General features: G+C 38.9%; 1 protein-coding gene across 2 annotated transcripts in view; it reads left to right on the forward strand.

Annotated features, from left to right (window-relative positions):
- The window catches only part of HERC2 (HECT and RLD domain containing E3 ubiquitin protein ligase 2), a 176,555-nt gene that overhangs the window by 93,515 nt on the left and 56,456 nt on the right, over positions 1-26,584 (forward strand). For both annotated transcript variants that reach the window (XM_084771347.1, XM_084771348.1), the window contains exons 44-64: positions 199-342; positions 556-698; positions 987-1,254; positions 1,339-1,475; positions 2,536-2,634; positions 3,762-3,930; positions 4,031-4,156; positions 5,289-5,397; positions 5,509-5,648; positions 8,984-9,174; positions 10,054-10,159; positions 10,249-10,340; positions 15,998-16,173; positions 18,903-19,014; positions 20,602-20,683; positions 20,783-20,926; positions 22,486-22,576; positions 22,848-23,025; positions 23,187-23,268; positions 23,354-23,525; positions 24,305-24,449. In XM_084771347.1, the coding sequence (XP_084627473.1) occupies positions 199-342; positions 556-698; positions 987-1,254; positions 1,339-1,475; positions 2,536-2,634; positions 3,762-3,930; positions 4,031-4,156; positions 5,289-5,397; positions 5,509-5,648; positions 8,984-9,174; positions 10,054-10,159; positions 10,249-10,340; positions 15,998-16,173; positions 18,903-19,014; positions 20,602-20,683; positions 20,783-20,926; positions 22,486-22,576; positions 22,848-23,025; positions 23,187-23,268; positions 23,354-23,525; positions 24,305-24,449 (2,906 nt within the window). The remainder of the gene's footprint in view (positions 1-198; positions 343-555; positions 699-986; positions 1,255-1,338; positions 1,476-2,535; positions 2,635-3,761; positions 3,931-4,030; positions 4,157-5,288; positions 5,398-5,508; positions 5,649-8,983; positions 9,175-10,053; positions 10,160-10,248; positions 10,341-15,997; positions 16,174-18,902; positions 19,015-20,601; positions 20,684-20,782; positions 20,927-22,485; positions 22,577-22,847; positions 23,026-23,186; positions 23,269-23,353; positions 23,526-24,304; positions 24,450-26,584) is intronic.

The raw sequence follows: 26,584 nt of genomic DNA on the forward strand, positions 1-26,584 counted from the left end.
ATATCTAGTGCTTTGAAGGAAGAAAACTTAGTGGTCAGAAGATTTCTCTCAGCTCTTCCTCAATGAAAATAATGTGTCCCTGATATGTTCGATCAGTTCATTCCCGAAGGGCATGCCACTGCCTTCCAGTTGCAGAGATGGTGAAGAAGAGAGAGTGAGGTGGAGATGTGGTCCTTACTGGGTTCTTTTGTTCCATAGGGCAAGTAGACTTGGACCTGCTGCGGAGCCAGCAGTTAAAGCTGTACATCCTGAAAGCAGGACGGGCACTGCTTTCTCACCAAGACAAACTAAGGCAGATACTGTCTCAGCCAGCAGTTCAGGAGACTGGAGCCCTTCATACAGGTATCTTAACAGATATGTTTACATAGATATGAAAGAAAGGAAGTATTCTAATAGAACATTATACAAAGGATATAAATAAACAGGTCATAAAGCAGGTGGCCTGACTGTAAATGCAATTGTCATCTTACAAGATTTGTAAGTCTGAGGGGTGGGTGGAACTCTCATGCCTGGCTGTTTAAGAGTAGTATGTACAGATTTTACTTTCAAATTCAGATGATGGAGCTGTTGCATCCCCTGATCTTGGGGACATGTCACCTGAAGGGCCACAGCCTCCCATGATCCTCCTGCAGCAGTTACTGTCCTCAGCCACCCAGCCATCTCCTGTGAAGGCTATATTTGATAAACAGGAACTTGAGGTACACTTTCTCTAATCTTGACAGTTTTAATTCAGTGTACTTAATTGTGAATGACTGATTGACTAGCTCTGTAATAAAGCAGTCAGTAGCATTATTTGACTACCATTCTTTTCCTTTTCCTTTTCCTGCTTAGCTTTTTCCTTCTCTAACATGTTTTAGTAATTTATTTTGAGATGCACTCATAAACCTGGGCTTCCCGAATGCAGCTCATAGATGAAGTTGGTCGTTTGCATTTCCTCAGATGGTAGAGATTAGATAGGACACTTACACACTTCCTTATCTGCCTAGGCTGCTGCTTTGGCCCTCTGTCAGTGTTTGGCAGTGGAATCCACACATCCTTCAAGTCCAGGATGTGAAGACTGCAGCTCCAGTGAAGCCACAACCCCAGTCTCTGTACAGCACATCCATCTTGCCAGGGCAAAGAAGCGCAGGCAGTCACCAGCTCCTGCTCTCCCTATTGTGGTGCAGCTCATGGAAATGGGGTTTCCTAGGAAGAATATAGAGTTTGCTCTGAAGTCCCTCACTGGCACTTCTGGGAATGCATCCGGTTTGCCTGGTATGACTTTTGTACTTGGCTTGCTTGTGGGTTTGAAGTTCAGTGCTAATGGTCTTGATGGCAGCTGAGTGCTTTTGCTCTTAGGTGTGGAAGCCTTGGTTGGGTGGCTGCTAGACCACTCTGATGTCCAGGTTACAGAGTTCTCGGATGCAGAAACAGTATCTGACGAGTATTCAGATGAGGAGGTGGTGGAGGATGTGGACGATACCCCTTATCCTGTGGTCAGTGGCTTTCACATGTCCTGCCTGTCTTATATGATGATTCTCACATGCTACTTTTTCCCCAGCCCTTGAAAGAATCAGTGCATCCCCTGTGCACTATTCTATAGGATTTACCTACAGTTCTGCTAGTTACTTGTTTTGCTTCTGAGATGATGGTCAGGTTTTCTCCATTCAAGTTTTTCTAGCTTCAAAACAAACCATTGTACAGCAATCTATCTAGTAATGTTAGGTAGCTTTTAGAAGATACCAAAGTATTGAAAGGTTATGTCTCTTGTAGACACAGTTACTCTGGACACTGAGCAGGAGGATCGATTGAGCCTGAGAGTTCAAAGCCAGTCTTAACAATGTTGATATTATCTGGCTAAAATACAAATAAACATGCTGGGTCTTCTACAGCAGGAGGATCATGAGTTCAAGGCTGGTGGTCTGAGTTATGCAGCACGTTTGTGATTAGCCTCAGAAGCATAGAAATACCCTCTGTTTAAAAACGTTACCTGGCATGGTACTTCAGGCCTGTAATACCACTTGGAAACTGAGGCATAAGGATCAAGAGTTGGAGACTAGCTTGAGATACATAAAGAGAGCCAGCCAAGGCCAACCATCCCAGCCAGCAGTCCTCAGCACCCAGACATGTGGTGGTCTGTAACTGTACCTAACTTCAGTCTGTGCTCTCTGAGTGCATACATGCAGAACACTCATTTAATATAATATAATAAATATAATACATAATAATTAAAAATTTTTTTACAAAGATTTATTTTGCATACTATGCTATTCCTATTAAGGTAGGAAGATTTTTATAAAGAATATGCAGGTTATATTATAGATTTCAGTGTGGCTTGTTTGTTTTTACTTGTTTGTTTTGTTTTGTTCTTTACACTAGGGTCTCATTATGTGGCTTTGGCTGGCATGGAGCTATGTAGACCAGAAGGATCTCAAACTCCCAGAGATCCATCTGTCTCTGCCTACTAGGGTTAAAGATGTGTGCCACCATGCCCAGCCAACGGTCTGTCTTAAGTGTATATCTCAATTCTTTTTCAAATGTGTTTATGTTATTTAGGCTGCTGGTGCTGTTGTGACTGAGAGCCAGACTTACAAGAAGCGTGCTGATTTCCTGAGTAATGATGATTACGCCGTGTATGTGAGAGAGAACGTTCAGGTGGGCATTGCTTATGAAGAGCCTTGCTCAGCTTCTATCTGACAAATACTTGAGCATCTCTCAAATATATGAGTTGACAGAGACCCTGCCCTTGGGGAGTCTGCTATCCAGTGAGTGGAAGACAGTCAGACTGGCCAGTAAGATCTGTATATTAGAAGGAAACATGGGTGCTATAGGAATGAGAAAGAAAAGACCCTCAGAGAGGTAGCGTGCTCTTGGGATGATGGTAACATCCAGTTAGAAAGGCTCAAATAGAGTGTGAACGGACTGCTCTCATGCTGAGACTTTGGTAGGAAGGCTTTTTAGGTTCTCATGGTGATAAGCGTCTGTTGTGTGGACACTCACTCATCTTGCTTGTTCTGCAATAAGTTCACCAAACCTAGACCTACTAATTGATGGGCTGCTGCTTATAAAAGTGACCAAGAAGCTTCGATTTGCTTATTATTATCATGATAAATTTATCAGCTGTAGGATGTGTTTGATGATGAGAGTGCCCTTTTGTATGTACACTAATCTCTAGCTATGGTGTTTGGTGGAAGAAGATCACACACACACACACACACACACACACACACACACACACACACACACACACACACTTACTTCCCAGAGAAATCTGGTTCCCCTTAATCTAAATGCTACTTATCTTAGTTTGCTGCTACTATGATAAAACATCTAACTAAAAACAACCTGAGTAGGAAGAGGTTTATTTGGCTTACATGTCCCAGTCACAGCCTGTCAAGTAGAGAAGTCAGGGCAGTGACTGAGGGCAAGAATCTGGAGACAGGCGCTGAAGCACACATCATGCAGAAATGCAGCTTACTGGTTTTACTCTTCACAGTGTGCTCAGCTTGTTTAAACTACTTGTTCAGGAATGCCATTGCCCACAGTGGATGGACACCCCACCTCCCATCAATCGTTAATCAAGAAAATGACTCACAGACATGCCCACAGGCCATAGTGACTCTAATTTGTGTCAAGGTGACAGACTAACCAGCAAAACACTTTAATCCTTCCTGCGCCCTGAGTTCTAAATGAAATCTTTTCTGAGGAGTAGAGAATACCTCTTAGGTCTATTGTATGTTTTGTCTAGATGTACTTGACTGGACTTTGCATTTCAATTTTAGGTGGGAATGATGGTTAGATGCTGTCGAACATATGAAGAAGTATGTGAAGGTGATGTGGGCAAAGTCATCAAACTGGATAGAGATGGATTACATGACCTTAATGTGCAGTGTGATTGGCAGCAGAAAGGGGGCACTTACTGGGTTAGGTACATTCATGTTGAGCTTATAGGTGAGCACACTCCTTGTTAATGTATTGTATTTCTTAGAGACACAGTTCCCAGAAAACGAGCAAACACTAATTATCATGCATTTGCCAATGAAACCCATAGGCTATCCTCCACCGAGTTCTTCTTCTCACATCAAGATTGGTGATAAAGTACGGGTCAAAGCTTCTGTTACCACTCCGAAGTACAAGTGGGGATCTGTAACTCATCAAAGTGTGGGGCTCGTGAAAGGTAATAGCCAGGCAACCAAATGCTTCCTTAAAGAGCATAATCTCTTTTTACTTGTGTATACATTTAGCATTTCTTTCTTTTTACAAGGTTATTAAAAGTTTAATGAGTATGTCTGAGGAATAGAGTAAAGGACAGAAGTAGCAGACATAAAACATAGCCAGGTTAAACAGAATAGGTCCTGATATAAAGAAAAACAGTCATGTGTCACCATTGCTGATTATTTTATCTTTATACACTTAAAAAAAAAAAGATTTATTTACTTATTTTATTTATATGCGTGCTCTATCTGCATGTAGAGCTGCAGGCCAGAAGAGGGCATCAGATCACATTATAGATGGTTGTGAGCCACCATGTGGTTGCTGGGAATTGAACTCAGGACCTCTGGAAGAGCAAACAGTGCTCTTAATTGCTGAGCCATCTCTCCAGCCCTTTATATTCTTTTTGATACCACAATACTGATGCTTTCCCAGTGGTTAGGGCCATTGTTAGAATTTCTCAGGTTATGCAAGAACAAATGACTTCTTTCATATTTTACTTTTATAAGTATTTTTCTTTTTAAAAATATTTGTGGTTTTTTTTTTGAGACAGGGTTTCTCTGTGTATAAGAGCCCTGGATGTCGCAGCCTCGACTTGAACTCACAGAGATACACATGCTTCTGCCTCTTGAGTGCTGGCCTGGCACTTTAAAAAATTCTTAAATGATCAAAATAAAGATAAATTAAAAAAAAAAAAAAGATTGTGGCTGTTAAGCCAGTGTTTTGAAAGAGGATTGATCTATAAGGATGGAGGTTTTAGCATTACTAATGAGGTTTTATTTCCTAATATATGAAGGTACTAAGTGTAATTTTGACTTTCTATAATTAAAAACATGTTAGCATAAGCGTATAAGCATGAATAAAAGTAGAGACTATAGTTTATTGGGCATCTGTACCTACTTCTTAGTGCACCCACAGTCAACCCGCTCTTTTTTTCCTGGGGCTGGTTGATGACTTTGTGTGCATGCCATCCATGAGTATCTCATCATGTCCCTCCTTGTGAGCATTCCTTATAAAATGTGGACAACTGCAGCATAGTTGAACTGTAGCTCATGTTGACTTTAGAGGAGTCTCAGGCAGTTTCTGTCCTGTGCTAGCTTTCAGTGCCAACGGGAAGGACATCATTGTGGACTTCCCCCAGCAGTCGCACTGGACTGGATTGCTGTCAGAAATGGAGTTGGTGCCTAGTATTCATCCAGGGGTTACGTGAGTTCCTGGTTTTGTGATTGCTGGATTTCTTTGGGGAGGATAAGTTTTCTTTTAAAATTATTTAATAATGACCTCATATTCTTATCAACTCATCTATTTTAAAAACAGGTGTGATGGCTGTCAGACTTTTCCTATCAATGGATCCAGATTCAAATGCAGAAACTGTGATGACTTTGATTTTTGTGAAACATGTTTCAAGACAAAAAAACACAACACACGGCATACCTTTGGCAGGATAAATGAGCCAGGTAGAGCTAAATGATATTTTGTCTTCTGTCAAATATCACTAGTCAAGTAATTGCTGGAGTTTGCTATTAGGTTCATATGTGTACAGTGAGTGTTGTAGAAGGAGCACAGTTACAGAGAAGGGGCAGACTGACCCCTTTCCTCCACATTTATTTATTTATTTATTTATAGAGTAGTAAGGTTTGCTTATTGAGTTTCCGTGAAGAAGTGTTATCTCCAGAAACTAAAAGCATGTTTTGTTGTATGCAATGGAAATTGGTAGAGTGTAAGTTTTCATTTGTATGATATATTTTTATTGAAGTACATAGAACATAGAATTTGTCATTATAAATTTTCATTGAATGTGCTCAATATGATGTTGTACAACTGGGACTACGATGTATTTGCAGAACATTTGTGTTCATCCAAACAGACATTAGCATTTATTTTCTCATCTTCTTTTTTCCTGGTGTCTTAGTTAGGACTTCTGTTGCTGTGACATAACATGACGAAATCAGCTTGGGGACAAAAGGGTTTATTTAATCTTACAGTTTACAAATTCATAATCCAGAGAAGACAGGCCAGGAACCTGGAGGCAGGACCTGAATGAGGCCGTAGAGGAGTGCTGCTTTCTGGCTTGCTCCCATCCCTAGCTTGCTCAGACTGCTTTAGTTTAGCCTGCCCGCCTGATGAAGAGTAGCCCCCACAAGGGTATAAGTCCCCCACATTAACCAGGAACTAAGAAAATGTGCTATTAGCTTGCCTACAGACAAACCTAATGGAGCTTTTTTTTTAAATTGCTGGTCCCTCTTCCAGATGACTCTAGTTTGTGTCAACTTGACTGTCTGTGTCTATGAATTTGTATACTTCAGGTAAATCATGTGGGCAGATCTGTGAAGTATTTACAGTGTTGATTCTGGCTTAGTTTACCACACTATCTTCAGGGTTCATACATGTTGTCATGTGTATCAGAATGTGTCTTAGGTCGTTGGTAGTTACAGTTTTCCACTATATGCATATACCAGGTGTTTCATCCATTTACTTATTATGGCCATTGAAGTCTTTTTTTTCCTTGCTGGCTGTTGTGAATGATGTAATCTTTAAGATTGGTGTGCAAGTGTCAGTCTGTGTTTAGTTTGAAGCTGTTTGCTGTGTACCTCAGAGCTCCTGCCGGAATGTTTCAGCATTTTTACACTGTGTTGGCGTGCTTTGGACATGATCACCATTTCCAACATTCTGTGTTCTGGCCTGCTTAACTGTTCAGTTTCTTTCATCAGGTTTTAGTTTTGTTTTGTTTTTATTTTTTGTAGTTTTCATTGTGTCAGCCGTAAACATTGTTATCTAAAGTTATTCATAAGCGTTTGCTTTTCTAGCTGTTTTAAATGGATTTGTTTTCTTAATTTTTTTTCTGGAATTTGTGTTGCTATTATGAGGAAATAAACTGTGGTGGGTACTGTAATTTTGCAAACCTTATTAGTGCTAACGTGTATGGATGTGTGTGATGTAGGCAAGCTAGCCTTAGACTGGCTATGTAGAGCCTGACCTTGATCCTCCTGACTCATCCTGTCAATGTGAGATTATAGGCATGTACTATTGTGCTCATTGTTTTCTATAGTTTTGAGTATTATTTTTTCCTGAACATTTTCTTGTATCACTTTAGAGAGTGTGTGCCATTGGGATTTGCTGAAGTCAACTTAATGTCTAATTGTGGCGACATTAATCTTCCTGAGTGTGTCTGTTTCCCCTTAAACTGATTTTGAAATGATATCTTTGTATCAACACTAAATTTTACATGTTCATAGAGACATGCCTTTTATATTTATCATTTTTTGGTAGACAGGGCTTCTTAATTTTGGCTTAGTTTTAGAAAACTGTCCATCCATCTTTTTTCAACTTTGCCCCATTCTCTTGAATTGGGCGTGGGGTAGGGGGACTGACAGGACATGTGCTCTTCGATCTGGACTTGCTTTTGTCTCATTTCTTTTTTGTGAACTGTTGCTCCTCAGGTCATGCTACATGTTTTAGTACTTCCTCACTGGAAGTACTCATTGTTGTAAATTTACTCATGAAATTCTTTATTGTTGCATTTATTCTTTTGTTTTTGTTTTGTCTTTGTGAGTCTATTTTTATTCATTTTTGCTGTTGTAAGTTATGTTTTCATGTGTCCTTATGTACCATTGTGTTCTGGACTTTATATTTTGGAAAAAAATATTTTGTGTTGGTACTTTGCCTGCAAGTTTGTCTGTTTACCGTGTGCATGCCTGGTGCCTGTGGAGACTAGAAAAGGTCATCACATCTCCTGGGACTGGAGTTACAGATTGCTGTGAGTCACTATGTAGGTGCTGGGAATTGAACCTGGTTTGTTTTTTTGGGGGGGGGGCTGTGTGTGTGGGAGAACAGCTAGTGCTCTTTACCACCAGCCTGCTGGAATTTGTATTTTAGACATTGTTTCTGGAGTCAGTTTGGTCCTAATACTCACTTTGTCCAGAGAATGGGGGAAATAAGGGTTACTTTGTCAGGTATTAGTGGTAAAATATCTATTTGAGCTCACTTTTGTCAACTGTCATTGACTGATACAATTGTATGTTGAACTGTAATCTATAAACAGAAAAGAAAGCATCTCTCAAACATAATATCACTTCACAGTTCACTCTTCCTTTGTGTTTCCTGTTGGGATCGCAAATGAAGCTTGGTTTCTCTGGATACCACAGCCCTCTTGGTCCTCTCTGACAGATACTCAAGGGATCTGTGAGATCCAGGCTGTCTCCTCTGCACACGTCCATTTACCCCTCGTCTTCTTTGGATGTTGGCCTTATAATTATTTTCTGTCTCCTTATTTCTAATACTTTCTGACAGAGATTTATTTACTTTGTTTTATCTGATTTTTCTAGTTGGGAAAGGCTAGCTGAACATTGCATTTTTCCATTAATAGATGTGTAAATACTTTATACATTTGACTTTTAGCTCTGCATTCATAAAATCATTTTTATTTTTATTTTATATATTATGGTGTTAGAGATTTTTCCTTGGGCATTCTGTATGCTAGGCAAGCACTTTCTTACTCTATTATTCCCCCTCTACCCCCCCCCCCCCCCCCAGATCTTAAAAGCAGTTTTAATCAGAGTATTTTCTAGCCAGGTGTGGTGATGCACACCTCTGTTCCCAGCACTTGGGAGGCAGAGACAGGCAGGCTTTTAAAGGCTATTTTTGGTATTAGCCAGCTCTTTTAAATTTAAAAATACTTTAAAAAAATAGTATAGTTAGAAGCTTCTTGCTATGTAGTCTTCTTGGTTTCTCAAACATGGAGGCTTTGTGCAGTCCTACAGGTGATTGTCCTCTGCTTGGTCACATGCAATAGGGCAATCTGCAGTGTTCTGTGGTCGCTCTGGAAAGCAGCTGAAACGATGTCACAGCAGTCAGCCTGGAATGCTCCTAGACAGCTGGTCCCGAATGGTGAAGAGCCTGAATGTGTCATCCTCCGTAAACCAAGCTTCTCGTCTCATTGATGGCAGTGAGCCTTGCTGGCAGTCATCTGGGTCACAAGGAAAGGTAATGTTTGGTGGGATGTGTCAGGAAACACTCTGATTTGTAAAGTGGATTTTAGACCTTTACAATGAACTGAAGAACCTAATACTCCCTCAACACTCATTTTATATTTCAGTTCATAAATAACTTTAAAGTTCCAAAGTAGTATATTGTGTATTCTTAGATTTTACTAAACAGTATGAACAGATTTTATCAAGTGACCAATTGATACAAGGCTCACTGAATATTTTTAATTATATTTTCACTTACAAAATATTAATTCCTACTACACTTCTGTTAGAAGGTTTTCTTACATACAAATGCGTTTTGGGGTTTGCACTAAAACTGCGTACTTTGTGTGCTGATAGGGCAGATATGAGACAGGTGGGGGAAGTGGGCGGGCATTTTCTTTATCTCAACTATAGTGTTTTCTGTGACTTACTCAGTCTAAAAGGACTAACCGTGACCAGAAGTCTGTAAGTATATAATTTATGAGGCTTGGAGTGAGACCTTGCTCTAATTAGCAAGTGGTGGGGAAGGAGATTCTTGTTTTTCCAGAGTATGGTTAAATTTTCAGGCCACATTTGTGTTTAAATCTTTCATAGGTTCACACTTCTGCAATACTATTTTATTTTACTTTAACTTTAAAGGTTCTTTTATTTTTATTTTAGTGTGTGTGTGTGTGTGTGTGTATGTATGTATGTATGCACATGCATATACTTGTGTGTCCCTACTATGTAGATTCTAGAGATTGAACTCAAGTCAACAGGCTTAGCAGCAAGTGCCTTTATCCACTGAGCTATCACATTGGCTTCTAGTGATGACTATTTTAGCAGATAAATAAAACTCAAATTTTGGTAACTGAGAATGTATTTTTTTTCTTTTCTTTCCTTCTTAAAAAAGCACTGGATTCGTTTGGAGATTTTCCCTGATGTTCTTGTTCATAGATTAAAAATGATAGTAGATCCAGCAGACAGTAGCTACATGCCATCCCTGGTTGTGGTGTCAGGTAATTGAATTCATTTACTCTAGAAGAAGCATCTCCCTTTCTTTTAATAAAACTTGTTTGTTTGATTTCTTTACACTTTTTTGTCCTAGGTGGAAATTCCTTAAATAACTTAATTGAACTAAAGACAATTAATATCAACCAAACTGACACCACCGTGCCCCTGCTAAATGACTGTGCAGAGGTGAGTTGTAGTGGTCTTCTTTCCTTTTTGTGTGATTTCATGTAGACATGAATGACTGTTACATGTTAGCACTGAGCTGAGCCTTTTCCTTCTTAAGTGATTTTCATATTTCAGTGCCTTATTTTACACAGCCACTCTTGGGAAAAGAGACAAAGCTGATTTCATGCTCACTGTTCTTGGTAGTAAGCATAGGTGCATATTTACTACTCGTTAAAATTCTGATGAGGTTACTCTTTACATCTATACATATGTGTCAACACTTACTATCTTTTTCTTAGTGGTAAATTTTCACGATATTTGTGATGTTGAAATTGCTTCTTTATTGTTGCACCCTGTGCTTCAACTGCTGAACTTGTGAGTTAGTAATAAAATAACTTGCAGAAGGAATCCAAAAGTTCTGAAGTATACCTGGCAAAAGTTTTCTGTAAACCTGTAGGCTGGCTGTTCCTTCTGCTCTTTTTTATTTTTTTTTAAACCTCATGTAATTCCATTTGTTAGCTTGGGGCTCTTAGTTCTACTATTGGTGTTCATGCAGAAAGTTTTTAGGTATACCTACATGAGATGCTTCCTCTACATTTTCCTTTAGCAGTTTCGGTGTTTCAGCTTTTCTCTGACTCACTTTAAGTCTTGTATAGAGTGAGAGATAAGGATCTCTCCATTCTTCTGCACGTGGACATCCATTTGTGACAATACCTTTTGTTTAATAAGTGACACCTTTTCCAATGTTTGATGCCTTTTTTGGAAAAATAGCCATCTGAGTTTATTTCTGGGTCCTCCATACTGTTTGTCCCAGTGTTGTGTGGTTTTTGTCAGTGTAGCTCGTTAGGGTAATTTGGGGTTGTATGTATTATGATACACCTGGCAGTGTTGTTTCTGGTTAGAATTGCTTTGGTTACCCATGTTGTTTTTCATACTTACATATGAATTTTAAGATTTTTAAAAATACTTCTATTAACATCAGTGCAATTTTGAAGAAGATTAAATTGACTTTATTAATTACTCTTGGGAGCATAGTTGTTTTCATAATATTAACTCTCCTAGTCCAGAGCATGGAGTCTCTAGTCACCTAGAGTCGTCTTCAGTGTTTGTTTTATACTTATCTTTTGCTTGCTTCTTTAGGTTTACTACTAGATTTTCTTTTTTTGAAAGAAGCTATTGTGTACAGGGTTGGTGTTGTTTTTTTCCCTGAGTTCCTTTCTCAGCAACTTCATTATTGCTATATAAGTTAAAAGTTATTGATATTTGTATTATGATTTTGTATACTGCAATGTAGTGAAAGCATTTATAAGCTCTTCAAGTTGTCTATTAAACTCATAGTGTCTTTTAAGTATAGAATCATGCCATCTCCAAATTAGCACCTCTCTAGTTTTTATCCCTTTTCTTTCTTTCTCTTGACTTACTGCTGCAGCTAAGATGATGAGCATTATATTATACAAGATTGGAGAAATCAGGTTATCTTGTTTTGGTTTTAGGGGAGCTTTCTGTTTTCTTGTCATTTAATACAATGTTGGCTATAAGTTTGGCATATTTAATAGCCAGTATTATTATATTGGGGTATGTTCCATTTATTCCTAATTTCTTCAGGAATTTTTATCATTAGTTCAACTCTGTCAACTGCCTTTTCTGTATTTATTGAGATGACTGTGATTTCTGTCCTTAAGTCTATTAATAGATTATATTACATTGATTTGCATATATTGAAACAACCCTCCATTTGTAGAATGAAACCAACTTGATCATAACATATGATTTTACAAATGTGCTTTCAAACTTAATTTGTGAAGGTATTTTTGTATCTGTTTATAAGGAAATTGGTCATCATTTCTTTTGAGGTTGTTTGGTTTAGATATCAAGGTGATAACTGGCTTAATAAAATGAGTTTGATACTGTACCTTCTCTTTTGTGTTTTGTGAAATATTTTCACAGATGTTGATTATTACCAGATTTTCCTTAAGTGTTTGCTATTATACATCAGTAAACTCATCCAGTTATGGGCTTTTCATTGTGAAGAGATAGTTAAATATTGCTTTAGTCTCTTTGAATATTATGGATTTGTTTAAATTGTTTGTATCTTCTAGATTTAAATTCAGTAGGTCACCATGTGAGTCCCTGGAATCAAATCAAACTTGGTGGTCAGGATTAGAGACAGGTACCTTTTACTTCATGAGCCATCTTACTTGCCCAGTTTGTAGCAGTCCTCTTTATCTCTTCTGAGTAGTTGTGGCTTGAAGATTGTGTTACTAGGTGTGTGAATTGCTACCAGCTTGCTTGCAAACCCCCATTTGCTTAGTAGGCTGATTTCCAGCCTTTGATTCAGGTTTTGGATGTCTTTCTTAGTTCTTTGCAGACAATAGATAGATAGTTGAATCCTGCTATTTAATTAATTGAGGTAGTGTCTTGGATTCTTTTCTGGTTGCTATGATAATATAGCTGACAAAAACAACATAAAGAGAAAGGGTTTATTGCAGCTGAATTTGATAACTTATAATTTTAGGGACATCACAGTGGTAGGAGCCCAAGACAGCAGGTCACATTGCATCTTTAGTCAGGAGGTGAGAAAAATGAATGAATGAATGAATGAATGAATGAATGATGTGTATATGCTCAGCTCCTCTGTACAGTCAGGAATTGGTGCAAGTCTCATTGGGCAGGGTTTTCATATCTTAAATGTACATAATCAAGACAGTCTCTTAGATGCATGGCCAGAGGTGGTTCTTGATTGTGTCAAGCTGACAGCTCCAACAATCATAAGGAAGTATAGATGTTCTTGTTGGTTAGTTAGAAGCATTTGCATTCATGGTATTACTGAGACAGTTTTGCTATGACTGATGATTTTGGTGGTGATGTTCTAGTTGGTTGGTTTATTGATAGCTTTTTTTTCCTCTCCTGGTAGTTTTGGATGTTTGTTGTTCTGCTATTCTGACATGATGAATTCCTTCTGTGGCATGTGTTTCCGGGGCCCCCCCTCCCCTGTTGTTCTCATGATATATATTCTTTCTTATGTTCTCTGGGGTGAAACTTCCATCTTCCTCAGTGTGTGTTACTCCCTTGGTGCTCCATGCCCGCCCCCCCACCCCCACCCCAGTGCTGGTTAATTGCCATTGAATTATTTTGTTTATTTTTGTTTGTGTTTTTAGTTTTTCAAGACAGGGTTTCTCTGTGTAGCCTTGGCTGTCCTGAATTCCCTTTGTAGATCAAGCTGGCCTCAAATGCAAAGAGATCCACCTGTCTCTACCTCCTTGAGTGCTGGGATTACAGGTGTGCACTACTGTGCCCCTGTTTGTGCTTGCTTTCAAACTTTGTTTGTTTGTTTTATTTTTGAGACAGGGTTTCTTTGTGTAGACCTGGCTGTCCTGGACTTGCTTTGTAGACTAGCCTGACCTCGAACTCACAGAGATCTGCCTGCAACTGTCTTGAGTGCTGGGATTAAAGGTATATGTCACCATGCCTGGCTTGCTTTTAAACATTATTTCCCTATAAATGTTAATTAAAAGATTTGTTGGGTATCTCAATCTTGGTTGACAGTTATTTACTTTCAGGGCTTGAAATATATAATTTCATATTTTCCTGGCTTTTAGGGTTGGTGATGACAGACCTAATTCTCATTTTATTCTGATGTTTTTATGTGTGAGGGTGAATTGTTGTTTCTCTCTTATAGCTTTTAGTTTTGTTTCTTTTCTTTTTTTTTAAAAGTGTATTCTGGTCAATTTTTTTTATAAGAGTTCTAAACATTTCTGGTTTTGTATGTCTTGATTACTTTAGGTTTTGGGCATTCTCACTTAAAATTTCATTGAGTACCTTGCCTAAGCCATTTGATTTTATCTCAGTTACACCTATGCTGTGGGTATAGGGGTTTGGTTCTTGAATTAGTCTTACATCTTGGTAGGTTTGGTCACGCTTATGACCCTCCTCCTGTGAGTCCACTACAGCCATGGCCTCCACTGTGGAATGCACTCTTCCTGTGGTCTTGTGTATTGGTGTTCTTCCTGTAGTCTTCTCTATCGATGATCTTTCTTCTGGGCTTTCTATTTGATTGATTGATTCTTTTATCTCATACCTGTTTTCCTTCTTTTTTGTTTTCTTGATTTTCTTGAAGTTACTGATTCTTTATTCCCCCTTAATTGACTGTCTTGGTCAAGTTTCAAATTAATTTCATATAACTTCATTGTCTGGGTCTCCAATTGATTTCCTTATCTGTTTATTTGAGTCTTTGTTTGGTCATTGATACTTTTAAAAACTAAGTGCTTTCCTAGCATTTATCTCACTGTATTTGTGTTCTAGTTTTGACAGATATTAGCTCATGGGGATGTCGTGGTGCACTGCAGTCTCATACGAATTCAACCATGTGGATTGTCTTTAACAGTTGTCATGTTGTTTTGACAGTAGTCCTAGTGTTAGCTGCAGGAGTGAGTTCTGTGCTTCTCATTTGTGTCTATATAAGACTTGGAGACAGGGACACTAGTGTATTGATTGAGGGAAATCTTACAAATACATGGGGTTAGAACATCAGTATTTAAATAGTTAATGAAGGAACTGTGGGAAGAAAAAGAAGTAGAGTAAGAAGGAAAGTATATAGGTTAAAGGTGTAAAAAAGCAGTAGAAAACATTGTATATAGACTTAGAGAAAAGAAGCACAGACCTAAAAGCCTTTATTTTTTTGAAACAAGATATAAATTACAGCATATCAGTTTAAGACTTAAGATACAAGAATATAAGTATGGAAAAATTAAAATTTCAAAATTAAAAGGATGCATATGTATAAAATAGGAAGATAAAATCAAAAGTTAATGATTAAAAGCCATATAGAATAAAATAGAAGACACTATGTTCTCAGTGAGTACTTCTGAATCTGACTGAGAGGAGCCCATCCCTGTGTTTGTTCTGTGCTTCCAGACACTGTGCCAGATTCTGCCACAAACTCCACGTCACCCTTGTCTCTACTCCTTCCTTAAGGCCTGGGTGGGGCTGCTGCAGATGTTAGCTTATACTCATACGTGCTTATACTGCTCTGGCTTCGGGTCTGTTGTTCCTGGCCAGATGCTGCACTGTGTTGCAGATTTTGCAGTTTCTTCCTTAGGTGTGATTCACTTGTTTCATAGGATTTCTCAACCCCAGGATTCGTTACCCAACTTTGCAGGCAGGCAACTTGACTCAGTCTCTGTGGCATTCCTTCAACGTTCCACTGCCTAGCTGTGAGGTTGCCCGCTCTCCAGGCAATGGTGGGGATTTTAGGTGTTAGAAATGTTCAATTTCTGATCCATCCACTTCTTTCAAGTGTATGGTTTGCTGATGTCTGGTTAACTTGAAATTCTGCCTCCAGTTTGAATTTCCAGAAACCTACACTGCCTGCCCCGGCAGCTCTCATGCACTCACTGGAAGCTAGGATCCCTTCAGGGTACTTGTCTGGCAGTGCTCAGCTCTGTCTGCACTGTTGGTGTGGTCAGATGAGCTAACTGGCCTCTAGGGGAAGGTTGGGGGAGAAGTAAATCCCACCTTACCTTCTTTCTGCTTTCTGTAGTTTTTTCTGTCACTTCGCCATTGGCAGCCTTCTACCCAGACTTGTGAAACACAGATGTAATTTCTGCCATCCTCTCAGGATCTCAGTGTCTGTTTCTTCTGAATTTGAGATGTCTGTAGCTCATTGTTTTCTCATGTAGTATCACAGGTACATTGAGATTGCAATAAAACAGTGCCGGAGCTCAGGAATCGACTGTAAAATCCATGGTCTCATCTTGCTGGGACGCATTCGTGCTGAGGAGGAGGATTTGGCTGCGGTTCCTTTTCTGGCTTCAGATAATGAGGAGGAGGAGGATGAAAAGGGCAGCACTGGGAGGTGAGAGGTTCCTACTGTTGCGCACTTACCTTCTGCCCCATGTACAGAAGTAAATGCTTACTCTGAATAAGGAGGGCTTCATGTCTACTCTAGTGGTTAATAAATTTAGTGGAGTCTTCAAAAACAACTAACTTGCAAGAAAATAAAACATAAAGAACAAACTTTTCAAAAACATATTCATGAAAGAAAAGGGTAGAAAAAAGTTTACTTTTGTATTTAACCTGAAACATCTCTGTTGTAAATCCTCATAACTAACTTTCTTTCTTTCTTTCTTTCTTTCTTTCTTTCTTTCTTTCTTTCTTTCTTTCTTTCTTTCTTTCTTTCTTTCTATTTTCCTTGTGCTAAAACATGTTTTTCTACAGAAATGGTATGGTATATTTTACAGCCAGTTACTTTACTATTAAATTAGACAAGACTCATCTGCAGCAGTTTGGTGTTGGAACTGGGAAGAAAGGGGAGTGTCTCCCCGGGCAGGAAGAGTCACTGATATGAAGCAGGGTGGGCGGGCAAAAGTAGCATATGCCAGGGATGGCAGGTTCTTCATTTGTGTGTCTATTACAAGACATTTTATATATAAAAAGGGCTACTTTAGGCCTTGTTTGCAGCTCTAGCAGCAACATGGCAGATAACCACTTTCCTCACTGTTTGTGCTTTTGTAGATGAGCTTGTGCCTGTGGATTGTTCAGGCAAACAATATGCCAAATATACTGCTGTGTCTCCAGCATTGCTAAGGTGAATTCCTAGTAGGGCCTGAACCTTTCATAGATATTGGTGGCAACTTGGTTGACCAAACACACTTTGCTGTGAGCTGCTTTTAGTGATGTAAGGAGACAGAGAAATTAGCTCCATCTGTACTGCTGCTCAACACATGCTCTTAGTCATGAGTGGGCCAGCCAGCACCTGTGGGTGAGCCAGGCTATTCTTAGGGCCTGTGGTATTGGTTTTAGATGCTGACCTGCCTTACTTCAAAACCTCTTCATAGAAGTTGAAAAGAAAATAGTATATGTATATAGTAGCTTATCTACATATATGTGAGAATTGTTGATTAATGTCTTCTCATTTAGTGGCCACTAAAATGAATTGGGCATGTATAATTAATACATTTATTATAGGTGAAGTAATCATAACTTAGTGATGAGGTTTTTAAAAAATAATTGAATGCACTAATGAGAAAATTGAGACATTTGAATGCATCTTTAAATTTCTAAACAGTCCTATCACTTAGCTAATAATGTCCTGATTAATTAGCAATCTAAGCAGTCTGTCTCAGAGCCAGTACCGAAATTGCATGTATCCATAGTGACGATGATTAGCTGACTATTTAGTACTTAGCACAGTGCAACTCATTCAATATTTTGAATATTAGTACTTGTTCCTCAGCCATATTTTGACTAAAAATCTATTACATGATAATTTGGTACCTTGTATATTAATTTGTTCTACTTTGCCTCTTATCAGGTAAGTCATCTTTCTACATTTTTATTCACATAACATAGGGTTTTGATCTCTTAAAACAAATATCTATTCCTATATAACATGATTTAAAAAGAGAGCAAGTCTACATAAAGGGTAGTGCCTAGAACCTACAATCTTCCATTCCTAGTAAAAATAGATCAAAAGCACATTTTAAAAAGCAGGGTTTTAGCACTTGTCATCAACTGAGAAAATCTTAACACTGTGCTGTGCACTATGAGCCTTTATCAAGGCGAGAACTGGAGTACAGTGGCTGATGTTGATTCAGTTTCCTACCATGGAGAACAGGTTGGGGTGGGTTGGGGGGTGGGTCAGCAGTGGTAGGTAGCAACCCAGGAATGAGAAGTGGCCAGGCATTCTAGCTTGTGTTGTAGACGGAGGATATAAATGAAGAAAGTAGCATATTTGATGTGTCTATATTAGAATAACTCCAATACCATGTGGTCAAATACGTTAAATTTTTTTTCTTTGAGAAACAAAATGACTGTATATGTGTCTAGGTACAGGATTCCCCCTTCCCCCAAGTGACCCAAGGCCACGTCTAAGTGGAACCTGTGAGGATATTTCCCCAGTGGATCCACAGATCTATTTGTGTTCACTGTGTACCCTGTTGACAACTAGGACTTTTTTCAGCCAGTAAATAGTTATATTTAGTTGTGTTTAAGAAAAAAGCAGAATATGCACTGTATCATAGATGTTTTGCCTCACAGAACCTTATGGCATAGGAATCGCCAACTTATTTGATACCAGAATGATACCCACCAAAAATAAAAGGCTAATACATAAATTCTGCTATTAAAAGATAACATGTTAAAAGAAAAGATAACATGTTACTGGGTATGGTGATTCACACCTCTAATCTTAGTGCTCAGTAGGCAGAGGCAGGCAGATCTCCCTTGAGGTTAAGGGACAGCCCCGTCTACCTAGTGAGGTCTCCATGCTAGACTGGGCTACATAGTGAGATCCTGTCTCCAAAACAAACAAAAATTGGACAAAATGAAAACTAACTAATGTATACGTGTCTATTGTAGTGAAGGTAAGATACACTTACAATCTACAACTTTCACTTGTGTCTCTTTAAATGTTGGTCCTATGGAGCACTTACTCATATGGATAGGGACTTTATTATGTTAAAGCAGATCTTGTAAGAATTCCTAAGAGTAACTAGAATGCGCATTACTTGGAGGTGCTCATTTGTGTTTCAAATGCTTTGTGCTGAATAAGCTTTGTTTCTACCTCTGTTTTCCTCTGTCTAGTCTTATTAGAAAGAAGACTGCGGGGTTGGAATCGACTGCCACAATAAGAACCAAAGTGTTTGTGTGGGGACTGAATGACAAGGACCAGCTGGGTGGGCTCAAAGGCTCCAAGGTATATGTGCCCTGTGACTTATGCCAGTGTTTACTGTTGCTTCCACCTGAAGTTTCTCAGTAGCCAAACTCATTACGATTATATTTTCTAGATGTATCTTAGGAGATTCAGTGTTCAAAAGTAGTACACATAGTCAAATTGAGTTTGTGAGAAGCCTCTATCCTTTAGATATGGTTGTGTTCTGGCTACCTAATAGACTAGAGCATAAACCAAAGCATGTGGAATGATTTGAATATGCATAGGTGAAAATGGTAGGGTATAACTATATTGCCTTCAGTACAGTAAAACACATATACTTTGACAATAATGTGTAGAATTGCTGTACTGATACAAAGATTAATAAATTGTGACATTTTGCTCTCTGGATATTTGAGGTAGAATAGCCTTTATGGAGAGAATGCTTTGTGTGCACAGAGAAATGGGAAAAAATGTGCACACTTGTCATTGTGGAGTGACTTTTGTGTAGAGACTTCTTCACTATTAATATAAGACCAGGATAGAGCTACAGGACAGCTTCTGTGCTTGTACTTCATTTCATAAAAAGCTGGGAAAGGCTAATTTGTAAAGTATTTACTTAGAAAAAAAAAGATAAGTCCCCACCCAACTCTCCAGAGTAACTATAACAAATAATGTACTTGAACCAGGATTGAATTCATTCTTACTTATGTCTTGTTTGAGGAGACCCCCCAAAAAACAATTTCCTTCAAATTTTAGTATTGGGAGACAACTCCATCAGATGAAATCTGCTCCTTTTAGTATTCTGCTGTTACATGTCCGTTTGTCACCTGTGCTGGCAAGAAGCAGAGACTATTAGAACTCACTTATTTGAACTTCTTCCATCTTCACATTTGAAGTAATTTTTATTTCCTCCCCAAATAGTACCATGAACTGGAGACTAAATGTTCAAACACATTAATCTATGGCAGGGGGTGGCATTTTATATTCAACTCATAACATACATGCTTCATTTTATACAGAAATGTTCACATGTACCTCTGTGGAAAGGTTAAGAGTTGTGAACGCTCACATCACGTCCCTATTTCAAGCTTCAAATGTTGCCCACAACTGGCTACTTTCTGGTGTATGTGCATGCACATGGAAGCTAGAGGCAGGCCTTGGGTGCCATTCCTTAGGCACCATTCACTTTGTTTTCTTGAGACAGTGTCTTCTTACCATCCCCAAACTCACTGATTAGACTAGCTTGGCTGACCAGTGAGCTCCAAAGGCTCTTAGCTGCCTTTCTTCCCCAGCACTGAGATTACAGACACACAGCACCATGGCTGGCTCTTTTGTATAGGTTTTGGGGATTGAACTCAAATCCTCGTGCTTGTTTGGTAAGCCCTTGACTAAGTCATCTCCCTAGCCCCTGGTCTAATTGTGTGTCTGGCTTGCAAATCCACTTTAAGCAAATCTAATTGTATTCTTTCATCCTTAAAATACTTTAGTTTGTATCTCTAAGACCTAAGAACTCCTATGGTTAAGGAAATCATAAATTAACAGCAATTCTGTATGTTATCTGTTCAGATCATTTAGGATTTAAAGTGTAAACATTATCTTTTTTCTTTGTTTTAAAAAATCCTATTCCAGATAAAGGTTCCTTCATTCTCTGAGACTCTGTCTGCTCTGAATGTGGTTCAGGTAGCCGGTGGTTCTAAGAGCTTGTTTGCAGGTATGATTATTCTACTATTGGAAATATTATGTTTAGCATACATAAAACAATAGCTTTAATGCTGTGAAAAGTGAAACTTCTTTTGACCATTCCTTGCAGTGACTGTGGAAGGGAAGGTCTATTCTTGTGGAGAAGCCACAAATGGCCGGCTAGGGCTGGGTATGTCTAGTGGAACGGTTCCTATTCCTCGGCAGATTACAGCCCTCAGCAGCTACGTGGTCAAGAAGGTAGCAGTTCACTCAGGTACGAGTTCAGCTTTAGTGCTCATGTGCTCATAAGCCGTTTGCTTCTGCAAGCAATTTTAGTAACTTCCTAAAGTGTCCTGGTATTGTTTTTCAAGTTTTAGTTAGCTACTCTGAAGAGAAAGTGGATGATGTAAATCCCTAGCTGGTCTGATTTAGTTATTAGAACTTAATAAAGCTTTTTGGAAACTTTATTTCAGGTGTTTGGGTGTACCTCTCAAAAGATAATTTATTCAGACCTGCAGTGATTGTATCAAGCCCAGCACTTTTTCACTATGAAACTACAAAGTTCTATTGCTTAAATATGTTATTTTACTGTAAAAGTCAGTGGCTTTTTATAAAACTCCCCAAAGGACCTATGAATCCTCAGTGATGAAAAAGATACTTTTCAATGAGTTCATTGCTATCTATTGTTTCAGATTTGGCTTTACTGACTGTTTTTCTGAAACACCATGCTAGGCTCCTGAGGAATGGAGTTGAGCTCTAGCTACCAAGCTCTGTTCGTGCTCCTATTGAACAGGTTTTGATAGAACCTCACTTAACAGGCCATTCAAATGGCCACTAGTGGCTTATGCAAACAACAATTTACTTTTCTCCTCTGTTAAGCTCTAGGGCAACAGTTCTAAACCTGTGAATCGCAGTACTCTAGGGGATCACATATCAGATATCCTGCATATCAGACATTTACATCATGACTCATAACAGTAGCAAAATTACACTTATGAAATAGTGTGTGAGTATGAAGTAGCATGAGGAACTGTATTAAAGGGTCGCAGCACTAGGAAGGTTGGGAACCACTGCTCTAAGGGTAGGTCTGAGCCACCTATAAGTCATCTGCCTGTGAAGAGCACTGGCTCTTCTGGCCTGTCTATGTAGGAAGATGCTTATAGTGCTCTAGCCCCATGCAGCCCCTCTCTAGAGTTGAAATTGTTGTTGCCCCTGATAATACAGGGTTTTCTGTTGGTGATAGAGAGTAGAAAGTGAGTGCTGAGTACAGGAGTCTCATCTGCTGCACTGCGGTGGTGCTCAAAGTTTGAAGAGCCTTGACTATGCAGCCAGAGCTCATGCCTATAACCTGATGCAGATCTCCAGACTCAGAGTGTCAGGAAAAACCATAAGCTGATGTGCTTTCAGGGTAGTGGGTAGAGTGTCTTAACCGCTAGTAATGGAACTTGTTAAAATAGTCCCACTGCTGGTGCACATTGCTGAGTATTTTCATTGCTGAGATTTTTCAAATCTGCCAGTTTCATTGTGCTTATTTTTATTCTTTTTATCTAAATTTGGACTTTTTTTTTAATGTATGGAAAGTAATGGAAGCCCCATTAACAGTCATTATTACTTTTTTAGCTTTTTTGCAGGTAAAATATTTTAATAATTAAAAGTTTGTTTGTTTTGGATATCTGTCACTTGGAAAGCTTTTATGCTAACTGTGGTGATAGTTCTATTTATTATTTAGTCAACACATACACATTGAGCACGCGCTATATGCCAAGCAGAATGGATAGCAAATGGTGAACTGTGTATATACTTTGGCAACTTTCCCCTGTATGAATGTTGCAGGTGGCCGACATGCTACAGCCTTAACTGTGGATGGGAAAGTATTTTCATGGGGTGAAGGTGATGATGGAAAACTTGGACACTTCAGCAGAATGTAAGGCTATTTCCTTCAATTTTGTTTATTAATAAGAAACTGTTGACTAGTACTAATAGTGTATTTTTCATAGTTGTTTTATAGAAAGCTAATGATACCAACTATTTATTAGAATAAATACTAATTTTGTAAAAACCCCGGATGGATATACTGTGGCTTCACGTACTCTCCTATAAGGTTTGATAGAGTGATGTATATATTTTTTGTTGACCAAAGATGGGCCACTTCTGAGAAGGTGGTTGATAAGGAGTGTAATTTCCTCTTGCCTTAGGAACTGTGACAAGCCAAGGCTGATAGAGGCCCTGAAAACCAAGCGTATCAGGGACATAGCCTGTGGGAGTTCTCACAGTGCAGCCCTGACATCCAGTGGAGAACTATACACTTGGGGCCTTGGCGAGTATGGCCGATTGGGACACGGGGATAATACAACACAGCTGAAGCCAAAAATGGTGATTATACACATTTTTATTGCCTATAAAAAGCTTTATCACTTCCATTTTTCAAGTGAAGATAAGTCTCAAGCCTAGGGTTTTAAAGACAGAAACAATATTGACTTTTACTCTGTCTCAGTTCCCATGCTTCATCCTGTTTTAAATTTGTAATTGAGTAGGTAAAAGTCCTTCTTGGTCACAGAGTAATCCAGGTTGCGTGTGGAAGCAGAGACGCACAGACACTGGCTCTGACTGATGAAGGTAAGAGCTGGCTGTGATGCTAAGCTCCTGGCTGGGTAGCAACGTAATGAATTGTTTACTTGAGGCATTTATCTTTTAAACCTAGGTTTGGTGTTTTCCTGGGGTGATGGTGATTTTGGAAAGTTGGGCCGAGGAGGAAGTGAAGGCTGTAACATTCCCCAGAACATTGAGAGACTAAATGGCCAGGGCGTATGCCAGATTGAATGTGGAGCTCAGTTTTCCTTGGCACTCACCAAGTCAGGAGTGGTGTGGACATGGTACGTGAGCTTCCTCAGTGTTGCTGCCAAAGGTGGAATGTGTGGGAAGCCCTGTCTTTGGCCTGTGCCCAGGCTAGGCTGCCTATAAAACTGTTGCTTGCTTGCCCATTTGGGATCTTTTTGTGTGTGTGGGGAATCTATGTTGAATTATTAATTAAGATTACTGATAATATTACAAAAAGAAAGACCTTACAGGCCTTTTTTTTTTTTTTTTGTATGTGCATGTGTGTGAAGAAATCAATAGAAGTTTGGTGTTTGTATGAGATTTGTATAGCTTCAAAACAAAACAAAACTGTGTTTCATTATCCTGGAAGCTGTATGAAATAAGGAGTATAAAACAGACTTGTAACTTACCTGTTCCTGAAAAAAAGTCTACTTTTTTTTTCTTTTTTTCTTTTTGGTGAAAGCTGGTTTTATTTGAACAGTATGAAGGAATGGTGTCCCAACCCCCATATGGTGGCATATCAGGCAGTTAGCAACTTGAAAATACATACCAGACAGAGCTTGGGAGGGGAGTTTGCAGTGTGTTCTGTTCAGACTATTTACAATGAAATTTATAGTAACTGAGTTATTATAAACCATAATCACAGCATGGAGGGTCTTATGGGACAAGTTAATGACTTATTTTGGATTATGGTCTATAGTGTTAGAGTTCAAGGATCTTTAGTACTGTGTATGACATTATCACTACACTCTAAAACATTTATGGCAGTAAAAAATTTTCTTGTATAGCAAACTATGACCATGTAGTGACACTGGGACTGTTGTTTTCTCCTCAGGGGGAAAGGGGACTACTTCAGACTGGGCCATGGCTCTGATGTGCATGTGCGGAAGCCACAGGTGGTAGAAGGGTTGAGAGGGAAGAAGATCGTGCACGTGGCAGTGGGAGCCCTGCATTGCCTAGCAGTCACAGACTCAGGACAGGTAAGGCTCCAGAGGCTTGCAGTTGTACTTTCAGTCTTGTCAAAATGGGGGTAATCAGGTTGAGTCTGCTAGTGTGTATCTGTAATACCAGCATTTGGAAGTCTGAAGCAGAAGTGTAGCTAGTTGAAGGCCAGCTTAGGTTATATAGGGAGTTGCAGGCCAGCCTGGGCCACATTGTCACATGCCACATCAAGAAAATAAAAACAAAAAAGATTCCCTAAACTTCTGGGATACTTAAATGAGTTTTAATATTATGTTGGTGCAAAAGTAATTATAGTTTCTATGATTTTGAAATTTGCCATTTAATACTGAAATATCCCAAATAAATGGTTTACCATACATATTTTTAATTTTTACATATATTTATTTTATATGTTTATGTCTGTCCGTCTGTGTGAGTGTACGCACACAATTTAAACCAGAGGATACCTTTATGGAGTTGGTTCTCTCCTTTCACCATGTGAGTGTTGGAAATTGAACTCAGGTCAAGTCATGACCGCAGGACTTTTACTTACGGAGCCATCTAAATAACCCCTATTATACATCGTTTTAATTCACATTTCCCAATATCTGTGGTTGTTGTTGGTTTTTGCTAATGACTTTTTACTTGTCATCTGTACTATTGAAATGATATTAGACAAAAACCAAACTTGAGAGATTTTCTTACTTATGTTCAGAATGAGTCATAAAGCAATGGGAACAATTCACAAATTCAGCAATGTGTCTGACCCAAGAACTGTTAACAAATGGACAGTACAGTGGTGGCTCAAGACATTTTACAAATGAGATGAGAGTCTTCAAGATGGGAACCATAGTGGCTGAGCATCAGGAGCCAACAGCAGTAGCAGTCATGGAGACTGAGCATAGAGCTTCACAGGATGTTGCCAACTAACTCAGCTTGGGCCATTCAACAGTCACCCAGTCTTTGGAGCAAGTGGGAAAGTGAAAAGGGTCACAGAAGTGGGTGCTTTGTGAGCTGAACAAAAATTAGGGAATTTTGCATTGTCATCTTCTCTTGGTCTATGAACAGTAGGACTATTTCTTGATTAGATTGTGATATGTAATGATGAGTGTACTGTATAAGGCAATCTGCTTGGTAGTGGACAGAGAAGAAACTCCAAAAGCACATTCTAAAGCAAAACTTGCACAAAAGAAAACATAAAAGGGTCATAGTCATTGTTGTGGCTTGCTGCTGGTCTGATCCATTACTACTTCCTGGATCTTGCCCAAGTCCTTTCATCTGAGAATATGCTCAGCAAATCAGTGAGTGATCCAAAGGTTAAACTAGTCGGGCTGTGATCTTTTGCCTCATCCACCATATGCACCAGACCTCTCACCGCCCACCTCCCACAGCTTCAAACATCTTGCAGGGAAAATAGTTCCACAAACAACAGGATGCAGAAAATACATTCTAAGTGTTTCTCAAACCCTGAAGCTTAGATTATGCTATAGGAACAAACTTAATTCTCATTGGCAAAAATGTATTTATTGGTTGTAATGGTTCCTATTTTGATTGATAAATACTTGTTTGAGCCTAATAAAATCCATGCTTCCAAACTGTAATTTGCTTTGCACTAACCTAATATTAGTTAGGGTGGAGTGGTGTTCATCTTGTTTACTGGTGAATTACTTAATTGTCAGCACAGGTTGGGCTGGGGGCCTTCACAAACCAACCTGTCCATTCCTAAGTCTATGCTGGAATATAGAAATCACCATTGAAGGTCCTCCTATCCCTAAGCTTTTAGCAGTTTTTATTTTAGAAAAAAAAATTGATGCATTGTAGAGGCGAAACCTACACTGTAGAGGATATATTTAGATGATAGAGGCTGTACCTACATGATAGAGGCTACAGTTACTTTATTTTGGAAATACACATTGCTAATTTTGTTGCTTTGAGAAGAATATGCCCATGGAGCCATATTTTAAATTGGCTTATGAAAATGAAATTAGCATATCATATTATTTCTTAGTCAGAAATGAATTATTCTTTATAACTATCAAACTTAAAAGCAAATTACTTGAAAAACGAACATACTATTTTCCTTTTTCTTTACTGCCCTTAGCCAAAGCAAGGATGTACCCTGCATCCCTGCCACCCTGTCCTCCCATCCAAAAAAGAATAAATTAATTAGAAT

This window comes from Acomys minous (assembly GCF_964271855.1).
Source record: "Acomys minous genome assembly, chromosome: 2".
In the NCBI taxonomy this organism is placed as follows: Eukaryota; Metazoa; Chordata; class Mammalia; order Rodentia; family Muridae; genus Acomys; species Acomys minous.